Source organism: Giraffa tippelskirchi, chromosome 13, assembly GCF_054371585.1.
Source record: "Giraffa tippelskirchi isolate mGirTip1 chromosome 13, T2T-mGirTip1v1.2.pri, whole genome shotgun sequence".
NCBI classification, from domain to species: domain Eukaryota; kingdom Metazoa; phylum Chordata; class Mammalia; order Artiodactyla; family Giraffidae; genus Giraffa; species Giraffa tippelskirchi.
Window position 1 is genome coordinate 65,483,101 of NC_137287.1, and position 16,604 is coordinate 65,499,704.

Sequence of the window (16,604 nt, forward strand, 5' to 3'; positions counted from 1 at the left end):
AAATAACACTGCAGGCCAAATGAACTTCACATTTCATACATAATATTCCACTCATCTGTAGCAAAACACACATTCTTCTCAAGTCATGGAACATTCTCCAGGATAGATCATATATTAGGCCACAAGACAATCTTAACATATTTTAAAAGATTGAAATCATATCAAGCATATTTTCCAACCACAGTGGTATGAAATTAGAAATTAATAGCAGAAGGAAAACTGGAAAATTCTCAAATATGTGGAAATTAAACAGCATACCCTTGAACAACCAATGGGTCAAACAAGAAACCAAAGGGAAACCAGATGATATATTAAGACAAATCAAAACAAAACCACAGCATACCAAAATTTATGGGATTAGCAGAAGTACTAAGAAGTTTATAGCTATAAACACCTACATTAAAAAAGAAGAAAGTTTTCAAGTAACCTAACTTTACATCTCGGGAAACAGGAAGAAGGACAAACTAAGCTCAAAGTTAGCAGAAGCGAGGAAATAATAAAGATTAGAAAAGAAATAAATGAAAAAGAGAACAGCAAAACAATAGAAAAATCAATAAAACTAAGACTTGGTTTTTGAAAAGATTAGCAAAAATGACAAACCATTAGACTAAGAAAAATGAGAACTGACTCAAATCAGAAATGAAAGAGAATACAAGTTATATCAGAGAAATGTAAAGGATCATAAGAGATTACTGTGAAAAATTATCCACCAACAAATGGATAAGCTAGAAGAAATAGGTAAACTTCTAGAAACATAAAACCTACCAAGACTGAATCCTTAAGAAACAGAAAATCTGAACACATTTGTAATTTGTAAGAAAATTGAATCAGTAATCAAAAAACTTCCATACAAAAAATTTCCAGCCATATAAAACATATGAATAATACAGAAAACATGTGTGTACCCAATACTGACTGAAGTGGGTAAAATGGACAGAGCTGAATTTTACTATGTACCCTTCTCCATGTGTTCTTCACTGGAAATAAACACTCTTCTGAATATGATGTTTATCAAAGTCCTTTTCCAGTAAAGTAGATCTGGTTGTGTTAAGTCTTGGATTCAACCCTTCAGTGTGCTCCTGCAGCCTTTGAAAAAAGGTCAAGGAATTGCCTGGTGATTCAGTGGTCAGGACTCTCTACTTCCACTGTAGAGGGCCCAGGTTTGATCCCTGGTTGTAGAACTAACATCCTGTAAGCCACACGGTGTGGCTTAAAAAAAAAAAAAATGCCCCCCACCTTTGCCATGGTTGGCAAAAGCTCCCAGAACTGACCGCTGACTGTTGTTCTCCAACCTCATCACACACACAGCATTCTCTGGAAAAGTCCAAAAAATGTCCTCTCCCTACAGTAACCTCAGTGCCTAGGGTAATCCCTCCAACACACCAAGCACTCAACTATTGCCTGCAAATGGATGTGGACATGAATGACTGTTAGAACTTGTGTTGAGACACAAATATGAACAAGTCATGGCCTCCGTCCCCTAGAGTCTATAACAGGTGATAAGTGAGGGGAGAGGCCAGGGGATGGATATGAAAACACACAGTGGTAACTCAGTGTGATCAGACCTGTAGTAGAAGTCAGGTGAGCATAGGGCTGGAACTCCAAAGGGTGTAATCAAATCTTATGGGGTTGGAGAGGATAAAAGAAGTCTTCACACAAGAGGAGACATTTAAATTGAAGCTTGAAACATGAATAGGATTTTCTAGGACACCAAAGGGGGAAAGTGTATTTCAGGCTGAAAAAGCAGCATGTGAAAATGCATCAAATCCATGGCACCCACAGAGAGCTGTGAGAATCAAAGCCCAGATTATGTATGGAGGAGAAAGTGAAAGTATTAGTCTCTCAGTCATGTCCGACTCTTTTCAACCCCATGGACTGTAGCCCATGGGCTTCACAGGTGGCTCAGACCATAAAGAATCTGCTTGCAATGCGGGAGACCCTGATTTGATCCCTGGGTCAGGAAGATCCCCTGGTGAAGGGAGTGACTACCCACTCCAGTATTCTTGCCTGGAGAATTCCAGGGACAGAGGAGCTTGGTGGTCACAAAGAGTGATACATAACTGTGTGACTCACCTGTGGATTAGAGGTGGCAGATAAAGTGGAAGAGTCAGGCAGTGACCAAAGCATAGAGGGCTTTATATGTTAGGTTGTGACATTTGAGATTCAACAGTTCTTCTTGAAAACCAATGTATTATTTAAATGCAAGAGACTTTCTCAAGCCAACCAACATGTATACAAAGATGAGTATATTGACCCAATATCCTGAGAGTCCCTTGGATAGCAAAGAGATCAAACCAGTCAATCCTAAAGGAAATCAATCCTGAATATTCATTGGAAGGACTCATGATGAAGCTTAAACGCCAATACTTTGGCCACCTGATGCGAAGAGCTGACTCATTGGAAAAGACCCTGATGCTGGGCAAGATTGAAGGCAGGAGAAGAAGGGGATGACAGAGGATGAGACGTTTCAGTGGCATCACTGACTCAATGGACATGAGTTTGAGTAAGCTCTGGGAGATGGTGAAGGACAGGGAAGCCTGGAGTGCTACAGTCCATGGGGTCACAAAGAGTCAGACATGACTGAGCAACTGAACAGCACAAGAAGGAGATAAATCCATAATGCATTTTTTTAAACCTCTTTCTCTTCCAATATAGGTTATCTGAGATGGCTATATCTAATGAAATTAGGGTTTTGTATACTTTCAAAGTCATTGGGTAGCAGCCATAAGCCAGAGGGACCAGCATGTCACTCTAACACTTGAGATGAACTGTTTTGTGGTATCAAGTCTTTAAAAATCTCCAGCATTGCAGAGCCTAGAGAGGATGACAATGGTCACCTGAAGGGGATGGTGACCCACATTCACGTGACTTTACCTTCCACGTTTTGCAGGATGATATGGGTTTAGTTGGAGACCTGTGCTGACCCTCCAGCCCAAGGTCAGCAGTGCGTAGACGCCTACTGGGGTAATTTCAGCCCCTTGTTGGTAACAACAGGAGAGAACCTTTTTTTTTTTTTTTTTTAGCTTAAGGAGAATCCTCTTCCTCAAATAACATTTAAATACTCCTGAGAGGGGATACCGTGGTAAAGATCATATGCCATTCACACTGTAGTACATAATCATTCACCAGATTCTCTCTGAGAGAAGGTTTAAATAGGAAGGAGACAGCTGATGGTCATTATGTACCCAGATAGTGTTTCTGACAATGACAATGTTGAAGCCTGAACAGTGAACTCTAATAAATCTTGCCTCTTTTTTCCCAGGTCTCCTGTACCCCAGATTTGTAGAAAGGTTAAAACATCATTCATTTTTATTTTAATAAATTTAAAGGGGTATTACTTTAGCACTGGAGTCTGATTGAATATAGGCTTTCCTTGGCTTTGTTGAGCTTTGGGCACATATACGAGGAGCCCTCTTAATGACTGGGTTATGTCATCAAGGCCAAATTCGCCAGCTGCCACCTTGACTGCTCCATTCACACATTGATCAGGACCTGCGGACGGATGTCCAGGAAAGAATTCTTCCCAGCATGGAGAACCTTTTCATGCTCTGCCTTAGCAAACATCAAAGTGAAATAAAAGAAAATTCATCCCTTCAGTTCTGATCAGTCTGAATCAGTTACACAAAAGCACATTTTAAGATATGGGTATTTGCTGCTCTGCCTCAAAAGCTACATATTAGAGAACCAGATTATCAATTGCAAAATAGTGGCAGTGCCTTCCTGAGGTCCCCGTTGAGAAGTGCCTTTTTCAACTCAAGAAGATGATAGCTTTGCTCCCCCAGCCTTTGTGGCAGATATAAATGTAAAGGTGTTGAAAAGATATATGTACAAATTTCTCTCATTATCCCTGGGAGGCAATAAAGTGTTGCCACTGCACATGGAAGGTCTTTTTCTACTTCTCATACCAGTTAACCTAAGAGCAGGTGTAGCATTATTCATTCACTCTGGGTGGTCCCAGAGTTGCGGTCCTATTGACTGCCTTTTGTTCGCCACATACCTGTATCCATTTCTGCCTCGTTCCAGTATTATTCTGGTCAAAGGTTCAGTAAAATGAGAAGTAAATGAGCCATTTTTGTGAATAACATTTGCTACTGCTTTCCTTCGGTTGGATAACTAGATGTTAAGGTATAATTGAAGTAAAAATGTTGAGGAGGAGATGGAAAAATAATATCCCTAATAAAGTAGGAAGGAAAGTAACATTTTCAGATATCTAAGGATTCATGGTTTAGATTCTCTTTCTGTCTAAGGTATGTATAAAGTAAGAAGAAATAAAATACATGGTCACATATAAAAGCAAACAGAAATTCATTGAACATCACAAAATATCCCTAGTTGAATGTGAATGAATGCTTGAATATGTACTTAAGCATTTTAGAGTCTAAGCAATCTTGGCAATGACTCCCAAGGTCAAGGAATAATGCTTTATTGGCATTTTGATCAAAATAAATATGTTCAATCCAATTAAGAAGTAGAATCTCTAACATTTGAACTAGGATCTAGTTTGTGAGATATATAGTGATTCTAACCAAATTCTATTCTCTTCTGCCTCTATGACCATATCCTGAATGAATATGAGTAGTTCTGTGCCGGAGAGGGCAATGGCACCCCACTCCAGTACTCTTGTCTGGAAAATCCCATGGATGGAGGACCCTGTTGGGCTGCAGTCCATGGGGTCGCGAAGAGTCGGACACGACTGAGCGACTTCACTTTCGCTTTTCACTTTCATGCATTGGAGAAGGAAATGGCAACCCGCTCCAGTGTTCTTGCCTGGAGAATCCCAGGGACAGGGGAGCCTGGTGGGCTGCCGTCTATGGGGTCGCACAGAGTCGTACACGACTGAAGTGGCTTAGCAGCAGTAGCAGTTCTGTGCAGTAACTCTCTCTGGTGGAAGAATATACAATCTCATAAACTCTCCCCTAAGGCAACACTAGGAAGGGATGACCTTGAATAAACAAATTTGATTTTTTTGGTTGTTTATTTTTTCATGTAGTGTGAGGGAAAGAGTTGGGAGAGAATTATTAGAATTATTATAGATGCGAAAAGGTCTTAGGGCGTCTATTAATCTCTCACTGCTCCCAGTAACTACAGTATTTCCCAAAATACAGTTGATAAATTTTATGTGAGAATATGTTATATCCGTGAAAATAAATGCTCTTTTTAAAAGCCCAGTCTAGTTGGTATTAATCAAGATATTGAAAGGCTGTGCAAAGGGAATAAGCAAGATGGGTAAAATCATGTTTAAAATGCATTTAGAAGAAGTAAGCTGATTGGATTTTATTGTGCTTCAGATTTTGAGATACTCTATGTGTTTTGAATTGACTTACAAAATCTGTGTACTGTAAGATGTGCATGCACGTGCTCTCTATACACATATGTATATATACCTATGTATGCATATACATATGTGTGTATATAGGGGTGTGTATTGGAGAAGGAAATGGCAACCCACTCCAGTGTTTTTGCCTGGAGAATCCCAGGGACAGAGGAGCCTTGTGGGCTGCCATCTCTGGGGTCATACAGAGTCGGACACGAATGAAGTGACTTAGCAGCAGCAGCCGCAGGGGTGTGTATGCACACAAAACACACACATATGTGTATAAAAACAAAGCCAAATTTGTTGTAAATTTCTTTCTTTTCCAAAACAGAGTTTTTCTTTCAGCATTTACCATTTAGAGTGTTCAAATTGGAGGGCACATTGAAAGTAGAAAGCACAAAATGTGTAGTATGAATATACATTTGGGTCAGTGCTCTTTTGTTATAGCTATTTTGTCCCTCTCATTGAGCCCTCATCACCTTAAGGGACCAAACTACCCAAACATCTGAGAAAACAGAATTAAGATCACAAGTCTGAGATTATAAACAGGGCACATGTCTCAAGAGGGTGGAAATATCACAGAAGTTCAAGCCTGACCAGGACTGCAGTGATCAGGAGCTCAAGAGGAGAGGAATCAATGATGCAGTGGCAGACGGGCCTCCCCAGGGCTCTGAATTTAAAAGTATGTCAGAGCAATGAAATGCTCGATGTATATGTTCTGTGTGGTAATTGCACCCACATTTGTGAGTCCCTTTTGACCAGCTAATGCACACAGAAATGTTGTTTAAAAAGGGGTTAATTTTAGCCTGATTTACAGAAGAAATTTCAACTCAATGAGAGTAAGTATTGACATGAGTTGAGATCATACAGCTTGGAAAACATGAAAAAACAAAAGATATTATGAATTTTTGTTTCTCTTTCTTTACTCATCTACACAATTCTAGCTCCTGTTCTTTCCTTCTGGGGTTGGAGAGAGGCACTTTATATCCTCAACATAAATGCTTATATTGGTAATTTCATGTATATAATGTGCAGCCAATAACCAAGTTGTCACTGGTTGTTTTTCTTCCCCGAAAGATAACTTGTAATTTGTAATCCCCAATGTGGCTTTAAGCCACAGTTGTAGCTGTAGACTCCTCTCAAAGAAGTCTATAACAGTTGTACTTTGACATATATAAGTTTTCATTATATAAAATATGATTGACGTATTTTACCTTAACAGATGGTTGGAATTGTAGAAGAAATGTATTTGATGATTGAGAAGAGTATAGTTTGCTTCCTAGGTGCCTGTGGTTAGTAAGTTCACATGAGTTTCAGAAAAGTTTCTTCTTTCTTTTTTCCTGTAACGAAGTTGCATGTACACACCAGTATCCTCAGAGTGAACTACGTGGTCTACTAGCAACAATTTTGTCCCGAGGAAGCCAGTCACATGAAACCCATCATTGTACAGTTGCATCTGGCAGACATTTACCAGATAACTTACCACAACTCTTAATTTTCGTATTAGCAGTTGCTGCTACATGTGATTTTGTTTAAAACGCTGACTGAATTACAAGCAAGTATTTGTCTGAAAGAGATTGGCTTATATAGCATGGGATAATGTATTATGATTCATAAAATGGCATTTGTGCAAAATACAAGTTGAATTATGCACAAATTTTATTTGTTTGCTTCAAGAAAATTGTCCATCACAAACACGAGTTCAGTTCAGTCGCTCAGTCGTGTCCGACTCTTTGCAACCCCATGGACTGCAGCACGCCAGGCCTCCCTGTCCATCACCAACTACCAGAGTTTACCCAAACCCGTGTCCATTGAGTCAGTGATGCCATCCAACCATCTCATCCTCTGTCGTCCCCTTCTCCTCCTGCGTTCAATCTTGCCCAGCATCAGTGTCTTTTCAAATGAGTCAGCTCTTCGCATCAGGTGGCCAAAGTATTGGAGTTTCAGCTTCAACATCAGTCCTTCCAATGAACACCCAGGACTGATCTCCTCTAGGGTGGGCCGGTTGGACCTTCTTGTAGTCCAAGGGACTCTCAACAGTCTTCTGCAACACCACAGTTCAAAAGCATCAATTCTTTGGTGCTCAGCTTTCTTTAGAGTCCAACTCTCACATCCATACATGACTACCGGAAAAACCATAGCCTTCACTAGACAGACCTTTGTTGGCAAAGGAATTTCTCTGCTTTTTAATATGCTGTCTAGGTTGGTCATAACTTTCCTGCCAAAGAGTAAGCTTCTTTTAATTTCATGGCTGCAGTCACCATCTGCAGTGATCTTGGAGCCCAAAAAAATAAAGTCTGTCACTGTTTCCACTGTTTCCCCATCTATTTGCCATGAAGTGATGGGACCAGATGCCATGATCTTAGTTTTCTGAATGTTGAGCTTCAAGCCAACATTTTCACTCTCCTCTTTCACTTTCATCAAGAGGCTCTTTAGTTCTTCTTCACTTTCTGCCATAAGGGTGGTGTCATCTGCGTATCTGAGGTTATTTCTCCCAGCAATCTTGATTCTAGTTTGTGCTTCCTCCAGCCCAGCGTTTCTCATGATGTACTCTGCATATAAGTTAAATAAGCAGGGTGACAATATACAGCCTTGACGGACTCCTTTTCCTATTTGGAACCAGTCTGTTGTTCCATGTCCAGCTCTAAGTGTTGTTTCCTGACCTGCATACAGATTTCTCAAGAGGCAGGTGAGGTAATCTGGTATTCCCATCTCTTTCAGAATTTTCCACAGTTTGTGGCAATCTGCACAGTCAAAGGCTTTGGCATAGTCAATAAAGCAGAAATAGATGTTTTTCTGGAACTCTCTTGCTTTTTTGATGATCCAGCGGATGTTGGCAATTTGATCTCTGGTTCCTCTGCCTTTTCTAAATCCAGCTTGAACATCTGGAAGTTCACGTATTGTTGAAGCCTGGCTTGGAGAATTTTGAGCATTAGTTTACTAGAGTGTGAGATGAGTGCAATTGTGCAGTAGTTTGAGCATTCTTTGGCATAACTTACAAAACTACAACCACAAACAACACCCTAATAAACAACTCAGTTCTTCATGAATAGGAATGGGACAGGTCATGTATAAGGTTAAGGAAAGATCAGTATGAGGAATCTACTCTGTAAGTCTTCATGGATAAAAGGTCATAAATTTCAGATCTATCTGATGAATGTGTAGGGTTCATAGTACACAGCTCATAAAGGTAGCAACAGTGGCATACCCCATTGTCATTTGTACTCTAAAGGCAGCATTTAACTGTAAATGTTCAATGCCCTACAGGCATACCCATCAGCTGCAGCTTTTCCTCTAGGGACAAAAATGTCAATTGAATGATGAAGTGAAATATTTTAGGTAGTTCTTTACACATTAAAGCTTTATAGAATGTTTCACAGGTGATGATTGCCTCTTCAGGCTTCCTTCGTTACTGTGACACTTCCTATTAAATTAAACAACAATTGGCAACCATTAGGAAGTTGATATTTTTACAAGGTGCTTATTCCATTAGAATATAGGGAAATATAGATCTACACAAATGCAGAACTTTGGACATTAAAGCTTTTTCATTACCTGTTGTCTTGGAGTTAGGTCCAGTGGTACACCATAACCCAAACTGGAATAATGCAAGGAAACACATATCATACCTTTTGAGTCTGAAGCATAGTTTTGAAGTTACATAAGTGTCCTACTGTAGGTATATCAGCTATTAGGCATTAGGCAGAAAAGTCTTCAAAGGGTGAAGATTAGAGAGAATTTATTTTATTTTCTTTAAATTTATTTTTTATTTGGAGGATAATTGCTTTACAATGTTATGTTGGTTTCTGCCATATAGCATTGTGAATTAGCTATAAGTATACATATATCCTCTCTCTCTTGGGTCTCCCTCCCATCCCCTCTAGAGAGAATTTAATTGATTGGTTTTTTCTTGCACATTTTTGTTTTAAACACTGTCTTTGGGTATTTTTTATTTATTAACTCATTCAACCATCATAACAATCCAATGATATTGATATGATTATTCCTCCATTTAATGGATTAGAGAACTGAGGCACAGAAAGGTCAAGGAACTTAAGTCACTAAAGTCAAAGAACTTAAGTAAAATTATTAGAAATAATTTGATTTTACCATTAAATGAATTCTCTACTCATATGTTATTCACCTACCAATTTGAGAGTCATTTGGGGGGCTGTAATAGAGGGCATCCCTCCTAGCTCAGTTGGTAAAGAATCCACATGGACTATATAGTCCATGGGGTCGCAAAGAGTCGGATACAACTGATCGAATTTCACTTTCAGTAGAGGAATCTAATTTAAATCTATTTATACAATTTGCAGTTAAAAGAATAGAGGCTGAAGCAGTACAGTAAAAGTAGCAGGACTTAAGAGGACTGCCCCTCTGCTCTAAGGTGGAGATGTTGGAACTTTCACAGAGACAACAGGTCTTTTCTTCCTCAAACTCTTTGTTTAAGAATGAAATCCAGTGAGGGGGAGTGTCTAGTTCCGGACACATAATGAATTCTAAAGTATGTTGTAAAGAGGTCATAAAATTTGGAGACCAATTCTAGCCATGTGGCTTTAAGCAAATTACCCAGCCTCATTACATGCTTCATTTAATAAATGGAAACTTGCGTCTCCTGCATTGGCAGGTGGATTCATTACCACTAGTGCCACCTGGGAAGCCTAATAATAATAATACTAATATTAATAATGTGGACTTCCCTGGTGTCTCAGAGGTAGAGAACCCACCTGCAATGCAGGTTCAATCCCCAGGTGGGGGAGATCCCCTGGAGAAGGACATGCAACCCACTCCTGCCTAGAGAATCCCATGGACAGAGGAGACTGGTGGTCTACAGTCTATGGCTTCGCAAAGAGTCAGACACGATTTAGTGATTAAACAACAACAAAATCAATAATGTAATTCCTTTCAAAGTTATAAGGATACACTGAAGAGAATATATGAAAATAATGTAATTGGTAAGGCCTCTATAGGTATTGGGGTCTTCCCTGGTAGCTCAGTGGTAAAGAATCCGCCTTCACTGCAGGAGCCATAGGATACACGGGTTCAATCCCTGGGTCGGGAAGATCCCCTGGAAGAGGGCATGGCAATCCACTCCAGTATTCTTGCCTGGAGAATCTTCATGGACTGAGGAGGCTGGCAGTCTACAGTCCATAGGGTTGCAAAGAGTCAGACACAACTGAAGCGACTTAGCACACATGCATATAGGTATTGGAGCTTCCCTGGTAGCTCAGCTGGTAAAGAATCCACCTGAAATGCAGAAAACCCCAGGTTGATTCATGGGTTGGGAAGATCCCCTGGAGAAGGAATAGGCTACCCACTGCAGTATTCATGGGGCTTCCCTGGTGGCTCAGATGGTGAAGAATCTGCCTGCAATGTGGGAGACCTGGTTTCGATCCCTGGGTTGGGAAGATCCCCAGGAGAAGGGAACGGCTACCCACTCCAGTATTCTTGTCTGGAGAATTCCATGGACAGAGGAGCCTGGCAGGCTACAGTCCATGGGGTTGCAAAGAGTCGGACACAACTGAACAACTTTCACTCACACTCACACTGGTTTATTATAAAGGATACAACTCAGGAACACCTGAATGGAAGAGATGCCTAAGGCAAGGGGAAGGGGAAGGGTGTATGTGGGCAGCTTCCAGGCCCTTTCTGTGTGTGCCACCCTCTGAGTGAAACTGTTACCTGAGGGGGGACCCCTTCCCGGACCCGAGAGCAGGCTCCTGTTTAATATCCTAAAATGAATTGTCCAGGGAGACACATGCACTGACAAAGCACAAGACTTTATTGGAAAGGGATACCTGGGTGGCGCTAGTGGTAAAGAACCCTCCTGTCAATGCAGGAGATGTAAAAGATGTGCGTTCCGTCCCTGGGTCAGAAAGATCCCCTGGAGAAGGAAATGGCAACCTACTCCAATATTCTGGCCTGGAAAATCCCGTGGGCAGAGGAGACTGACAGGCTACAGTCTGTGGGGTCACAAAAAGTAGAACACGATTAAAGTGAATTAGCACCTTATAGGTATTGGTTAATCTCACAATTATCACAATAATATTTGTGGTTAATAAATATATAATCATGGTTAGTAAATATATAATTATTGTGTCAGGGTTATTCATATCAGGACTTACAGTGATAGAATTCTAAGGCTTGAAGAGGTGTACAAATTTAAAACTATAGATTATTCAAGTGACTAGAGACCATCTACAGAAACAGCCAAGTAGATCCTTCAGTTGCAAGAGAAAATCTGTCAATTATAACTGAGCTCAGAACTTGACTTTAGGTTTAGCAGTGAAGGCAAGAGAAGTGTGTAACTGTTGAAATTCAAAAATAAAAACACATTTGCTTCTCTTATTTGGACTTTTTAAGTGGGAGTATCACTGAGTTACACATTATCTCAGTAATAACCACTTTTCTACAAATCTTATGACCAGGTAGATAAATTCTATTCAAACTAGAAGCACATAATGAGTAAAAGAGACATTTTGTGATCAGCTTTTCAAGTGACTACAACCAAGCTTGAAAATAAAAAAAATTAAAAAACAGTAAATATGTGTTACCTAAATTACCTTAAAATGTGAAGGACTAGAAAAATGAAATATTTTTTCTGTACAACTGGACATGCTCTAGACAACTAAAGAAAAGAGACAAATGTCTAAATGTGTTATAAGTAACTATGAGTGCTTTTGAAGATTTGGAAAACATTTATTCAAATAGAGGATGCTTTACTTTGCATAGCTGGTTTTTATTCAACACCTGATTACACTTCCCTCCCTGCTCTCAGCAGGCCTGGAAGGTTTCTCTCCACTCAGTTATTAATCATTGCTGAAATTATATTTTAAAACTTAGGAATGTAAGGAGAACTCAGTAGGCCCATGGCTACAACCAAGCATTTTACCTTATAGTCACTAAGAACTAACCTAAGATATTGGAGGAATTGGGTTTCATATGGCTAAAGAAAATAAATATTCTCTGAATTAGCAAAATTAAACTCATTGTGTGGAGTAGTGGAATCTTTGTATCCTTGAATTGTTTTTCACATTAGTCTTGGTGGTAGTGGTATTAATAGTAATAGTGGCAGCAGATTTGTCATAGTGGCAGATGTGCTAGTAATTATAGTAGCACCTTCTTGTTAGTGGGTCTTCCCTGATGGCTCAGAGGGTAAAGGGTCTGCCTGCAATGCCGGAGACCTGGGTTTGATCCCTGGGTCAGGAAGGTCCCCTGGAGAAGGAAATGACAACCCACTCCAGTACTCTTGCCTAGAAAATGCCACGGATGGAGGAGCCTGCTAGGCTACATCCGTGGAATCGCAAAGAGTCGCACATGACTGAGCACCTTCATTTCTCTTCTTATTAGTAGAAGTTGTAGCAATTGTAATACTCCTATAGTTTAATGTTATTGTAAATATAGCTTTTACACATTAGCAAATTCTTTCATCTTTTCACTTAGTTCTTTGGGAACAGTTTGAGGCTTCACCTTTGAAATCTGAGAAATTGTAGTCCTGGAAAACTTTTTCCTGATGAGAGGAAGCAAGAGATAGTGATTCTCATGGTCTGAAAACTGGGTTATATAGAATGGAAAATAACGTTTTGGGAAGTCTATAAAAATAAATGTAATATTATTTATTTTAAAAACTAATAGTGAGAATTATGTATCTGAAATCTTTTATGACTACATTTTTCAATTCTGTTTTTAGGAATTGCTGCTGCAATTTCTTACTGCAGTTGTTTCAGTGAATAAATATTGTATTGATTTAAAATTATCTTACTGCCTTGAATTAATGCTCTTCTTATTCTTTAAATCAATCAGTTTCTCTTTTCCAAGTTTCTCTTGGAAAATTTAAAGTAGAGGAATAACTATCCAGAGATATTGACCCTGAAAGAACACTTTCAGAGTGTAAATCAATCTTTTCCTTAAAACATTATATTTATAGAATTGTTGTATCCCTTTTAATGGTGAAATTATAAAAGGCACACTGGTGAGGATAAGAGAAAAAAATCACACATCCTGAAAAATAGTCACTCTTCATCTTTATAATTTTAAGGATGTGATGTTGGACTTTGAACACTGAGAGCATGACTCGGAGAATCTACAGGGAAATCAAATAAAAGCAATGACTGTTTCACCCTATTGTCACCTTTTAGTACACTTGAGCTATGTGAAATTGCAAATTACAAAGTTCTGCTCAAGACACTGAGAATTTATTTTGAAAGATATTTTTTTGTTGTTGAATGAGAAACAAAGAATAATTGATGACTGTAACATGCTAAAGATTTTACCAGTTTAAGTGTCTTTATAAAAGCTGAATAGCTATGATTAAATTATGCCTTTGGTGAAAAATAAAAAGGCAGTCAAAGGAAAGAAGACACTGCTGGAGTGAATAACTACAGATTTAGGGCTTCCCTGGTAGCTCAGTGGTAAAGAATCTGCCTGCCAATACAGGAGACTGGAGTTCGATCTCTGGGTCAGGAAGATCCTCTGGGGAAGGAAATGGCAACCCACTCTGGTATTCTCGCCTGGAAAATTCCATGGACAGAAGAGCCCGGTGGGCTACAGGCCATGGCGTCGCACAAGAGTTGGACACGACTTAGCAACTAAACAGCAATAACAAGCTACAGATTTAATTCTCCAGTAACTCACTAGAAATTGCAATAGAGAATTTGAAACAATGAGGGCCATGATATGCTAAAAAAAGCTTTATTCAGACCATGAAGTGAGATAAAAGTTTTACATTTTTAGGGGTTTAAATTCAACGTAATTTTGTGGGTTTTTTTTAATTCTGCTTTTTCTAAAATTAATTCTTATGAAAATATTAATAGAAAGATGATCTATAGTAACCCCAGATATGTAGTTAACTAACGATTACCTAAACATTGCAATTGCATTGTCACAAATAACTTGCTTTGAATTTTATTTTGTAATAATGTATGTATATGTATGTTTTTATATGTTCTTAATTGTATACTTCCTAGTTTAATATTAGAAATTAGTATTCCCTGAGCTGACTCTCCTTTTAGGCAGCTAAAGACCTTGGAGGCAAGAAGCCAGTATAGGATTAACAGTTTGTCATGGATATTCCACAAAGTAAATAAACCCAGTGTGAATAATTGAAAGTGGGTAGAGTGGTAACATGGGAGCTATTGAAATTTAATTCAAGATGCAGTTCTCCATAGTAAATTCCCTCTCATTATCCAGTAGCTGGAATAGGCTGGCATCGATAACTCTCTAAATAGAGAGGTATTTGTGCATTATCAATGGTTTACCGTCTTATCTGCAAACATATAGACTAAAACTCCTTGATACGGTGCTACTTAAGCAATCTGAGAAATGTGAAGCTTATTCATAAGTGCTTAGCCTCTTTTCAACTTTGAATAGATGGTTCAAAATACTTTCTGCATTTTAGTGTTAAATATATGTATGTGTGAATTCTAAAATGTCCTAAACTGAGATTAAGAATGCATAACTGAACATCATGAGAATACATTCATTTGTAAACTGAACTTACTTCTTTGACTTAGTATAAAAATAACAAGGGATTACTAAAGGCGGATTTAACGTTTGGATTACTTACAGTACTATACTAGCCTTTTCAGCCTAATAGTCTCTCTGGATAGTAGTCACTTTCCCATAATTAAAATTGTATATATAATAGGTTTCTGATTACTATTCTGCTACCATATTGTATGAGAATTTGTCAGTTAATCCAGACTCAACTATTGCTGATCAGATATTAAGATATTAAGTACGTGTTTTTTTTTAGCTACTGTGATTTTTTTTTTAAAATGTAACTGAAGTTGAGTTGGGGTATTTTAATTAAAATATTCTGTTTTTTTCTTAACAAGTTCCTATTTTTCTAATTACAGGTTTCATATACACTGGTGAAGTTGTGCACCGAATGCTAACAGCCACACAGTACATAGCACCTTTAATGGCAAATTTTGATCCCAGCGTATCCAGAAATTCAACTGTCAGATATTTTGATAATGGTACGTGTTGGTTATCCTATATTTTACTGAATGTATACAGTATAAACACTGATCATCAGATTCATATTAATATTTTTGTAATCTTGGGTTTAGACTGGATTTGTTAACTGTTTGATTCAAATAGCCTGAGGTAACAAATGTTATACTGCACCAATTAATACTATTATTAATAAGAGGATAAAGTATATGGTTAAATGTCACTCATGTATTCATTCATTCATTTGCTCATTTAACAAACATTTATTCACATGTATTAGGGACTATCATAAATGAGTTGCAGCAAACATTGTTTTGAACAAAGCAAACACATTTATTTGATGCTATTTGAAATAAGTCCTTCCTATTAAAAAGAAGTAAATAAGGAAAATTTTTTAGTTCTGATTTTTAGGTAGAGACAAGTGGCATAATATATTGATATTAAATTTCTAAAACCTATAAACTATTTGTATGTTTTGAAAATAGAGGACAATGTAGTAGTGAAGTTGCTCAGTTGTGTCTGACTCTTTGCGACACCATGGACTGTAGCCTATCAGGCTGCTCCGTCCTTGGGATTTTCCAGGCAAGAGTACTGGAGTGGGGTGCCATTTCCTTCTCCAGAAAATATAGGATAGTGAGTAATTAAAATTCACTTGGCCTTCCCAGATGGCTCACTGGTAAAGAATCCACCTGCCAGTTAGTGAGTTTGATCCCTGGGTAGGAAAGATCCTCTAGAGAAGGAAATGGCAACCCAGTCCAGTACAGAAATCCCATGGACAGAGGAGCCTGGTGGCTACAGTCCATGGTATTGCAAAAGAGTCAGACACAACTCAACAACTAAACAACAAAATTCACTTAAGGAAAAAGTTTTCCTGACTTTGAAATATGAAATAGAGCTGTTAAGTTTTATCGTATATACTGACAACAGTCTATCCCTACTACTTCTTTAGGGGAACACACAAAATAGTCAAGGAAGATGTAGAATATGTCACTAAATGCCCCCAAACCTAAGTAAGAAATTTATGTTCCTAAAAACATAAATGAATTTTCATGTCTACATCTTAGTGAAGGCTGTAACTATGATAGAAAAAGAAATTATAGGAAAAGAGAATCTGTTTTGGAAACTTAAAAATAGAAATTCCTGTACTCTTTATAATACAAAAATATTATGTATTTACCCAAATAAGAATCATCTTTTAAAAAATAGAAGCATGTGGCCTGAACAGAGTCATTTCTCCTCTTGTCTTGCCTTAATGACCAAGGGAGAAATTTACCGTAGGGTAGCATAGACTTACTGGTGACCTCAGCTTTGGGAAAATGTTATCACTTTG

General features: G+C 38.4%; 1 protein-coding gene across 3 annotated transcripts in view; it reads left to right on the forward strand.

The window, feature by feature from the left end:
• Positions 1-16,604, forward strand: part of PLXDC2 (plexin domain containing 2) — a 414,339-nt gene that overhangs the window by 276,362 nt on the left and 121,373 nt on the right. For all 3 annotated transcript variants that reach the window (XM_081558807.1, XM_081558808.1, XM_081558809.1), the window contains one exon: positions 15,175-15,297. In XM_081558807.1, the coding sequence (XP_081414933.1) occupies positions 15,175-15,297 (123 nt within the window). The remainder of the gene's footprint in view (positions 1-15,174; positions 15,298-16,604) is intronic.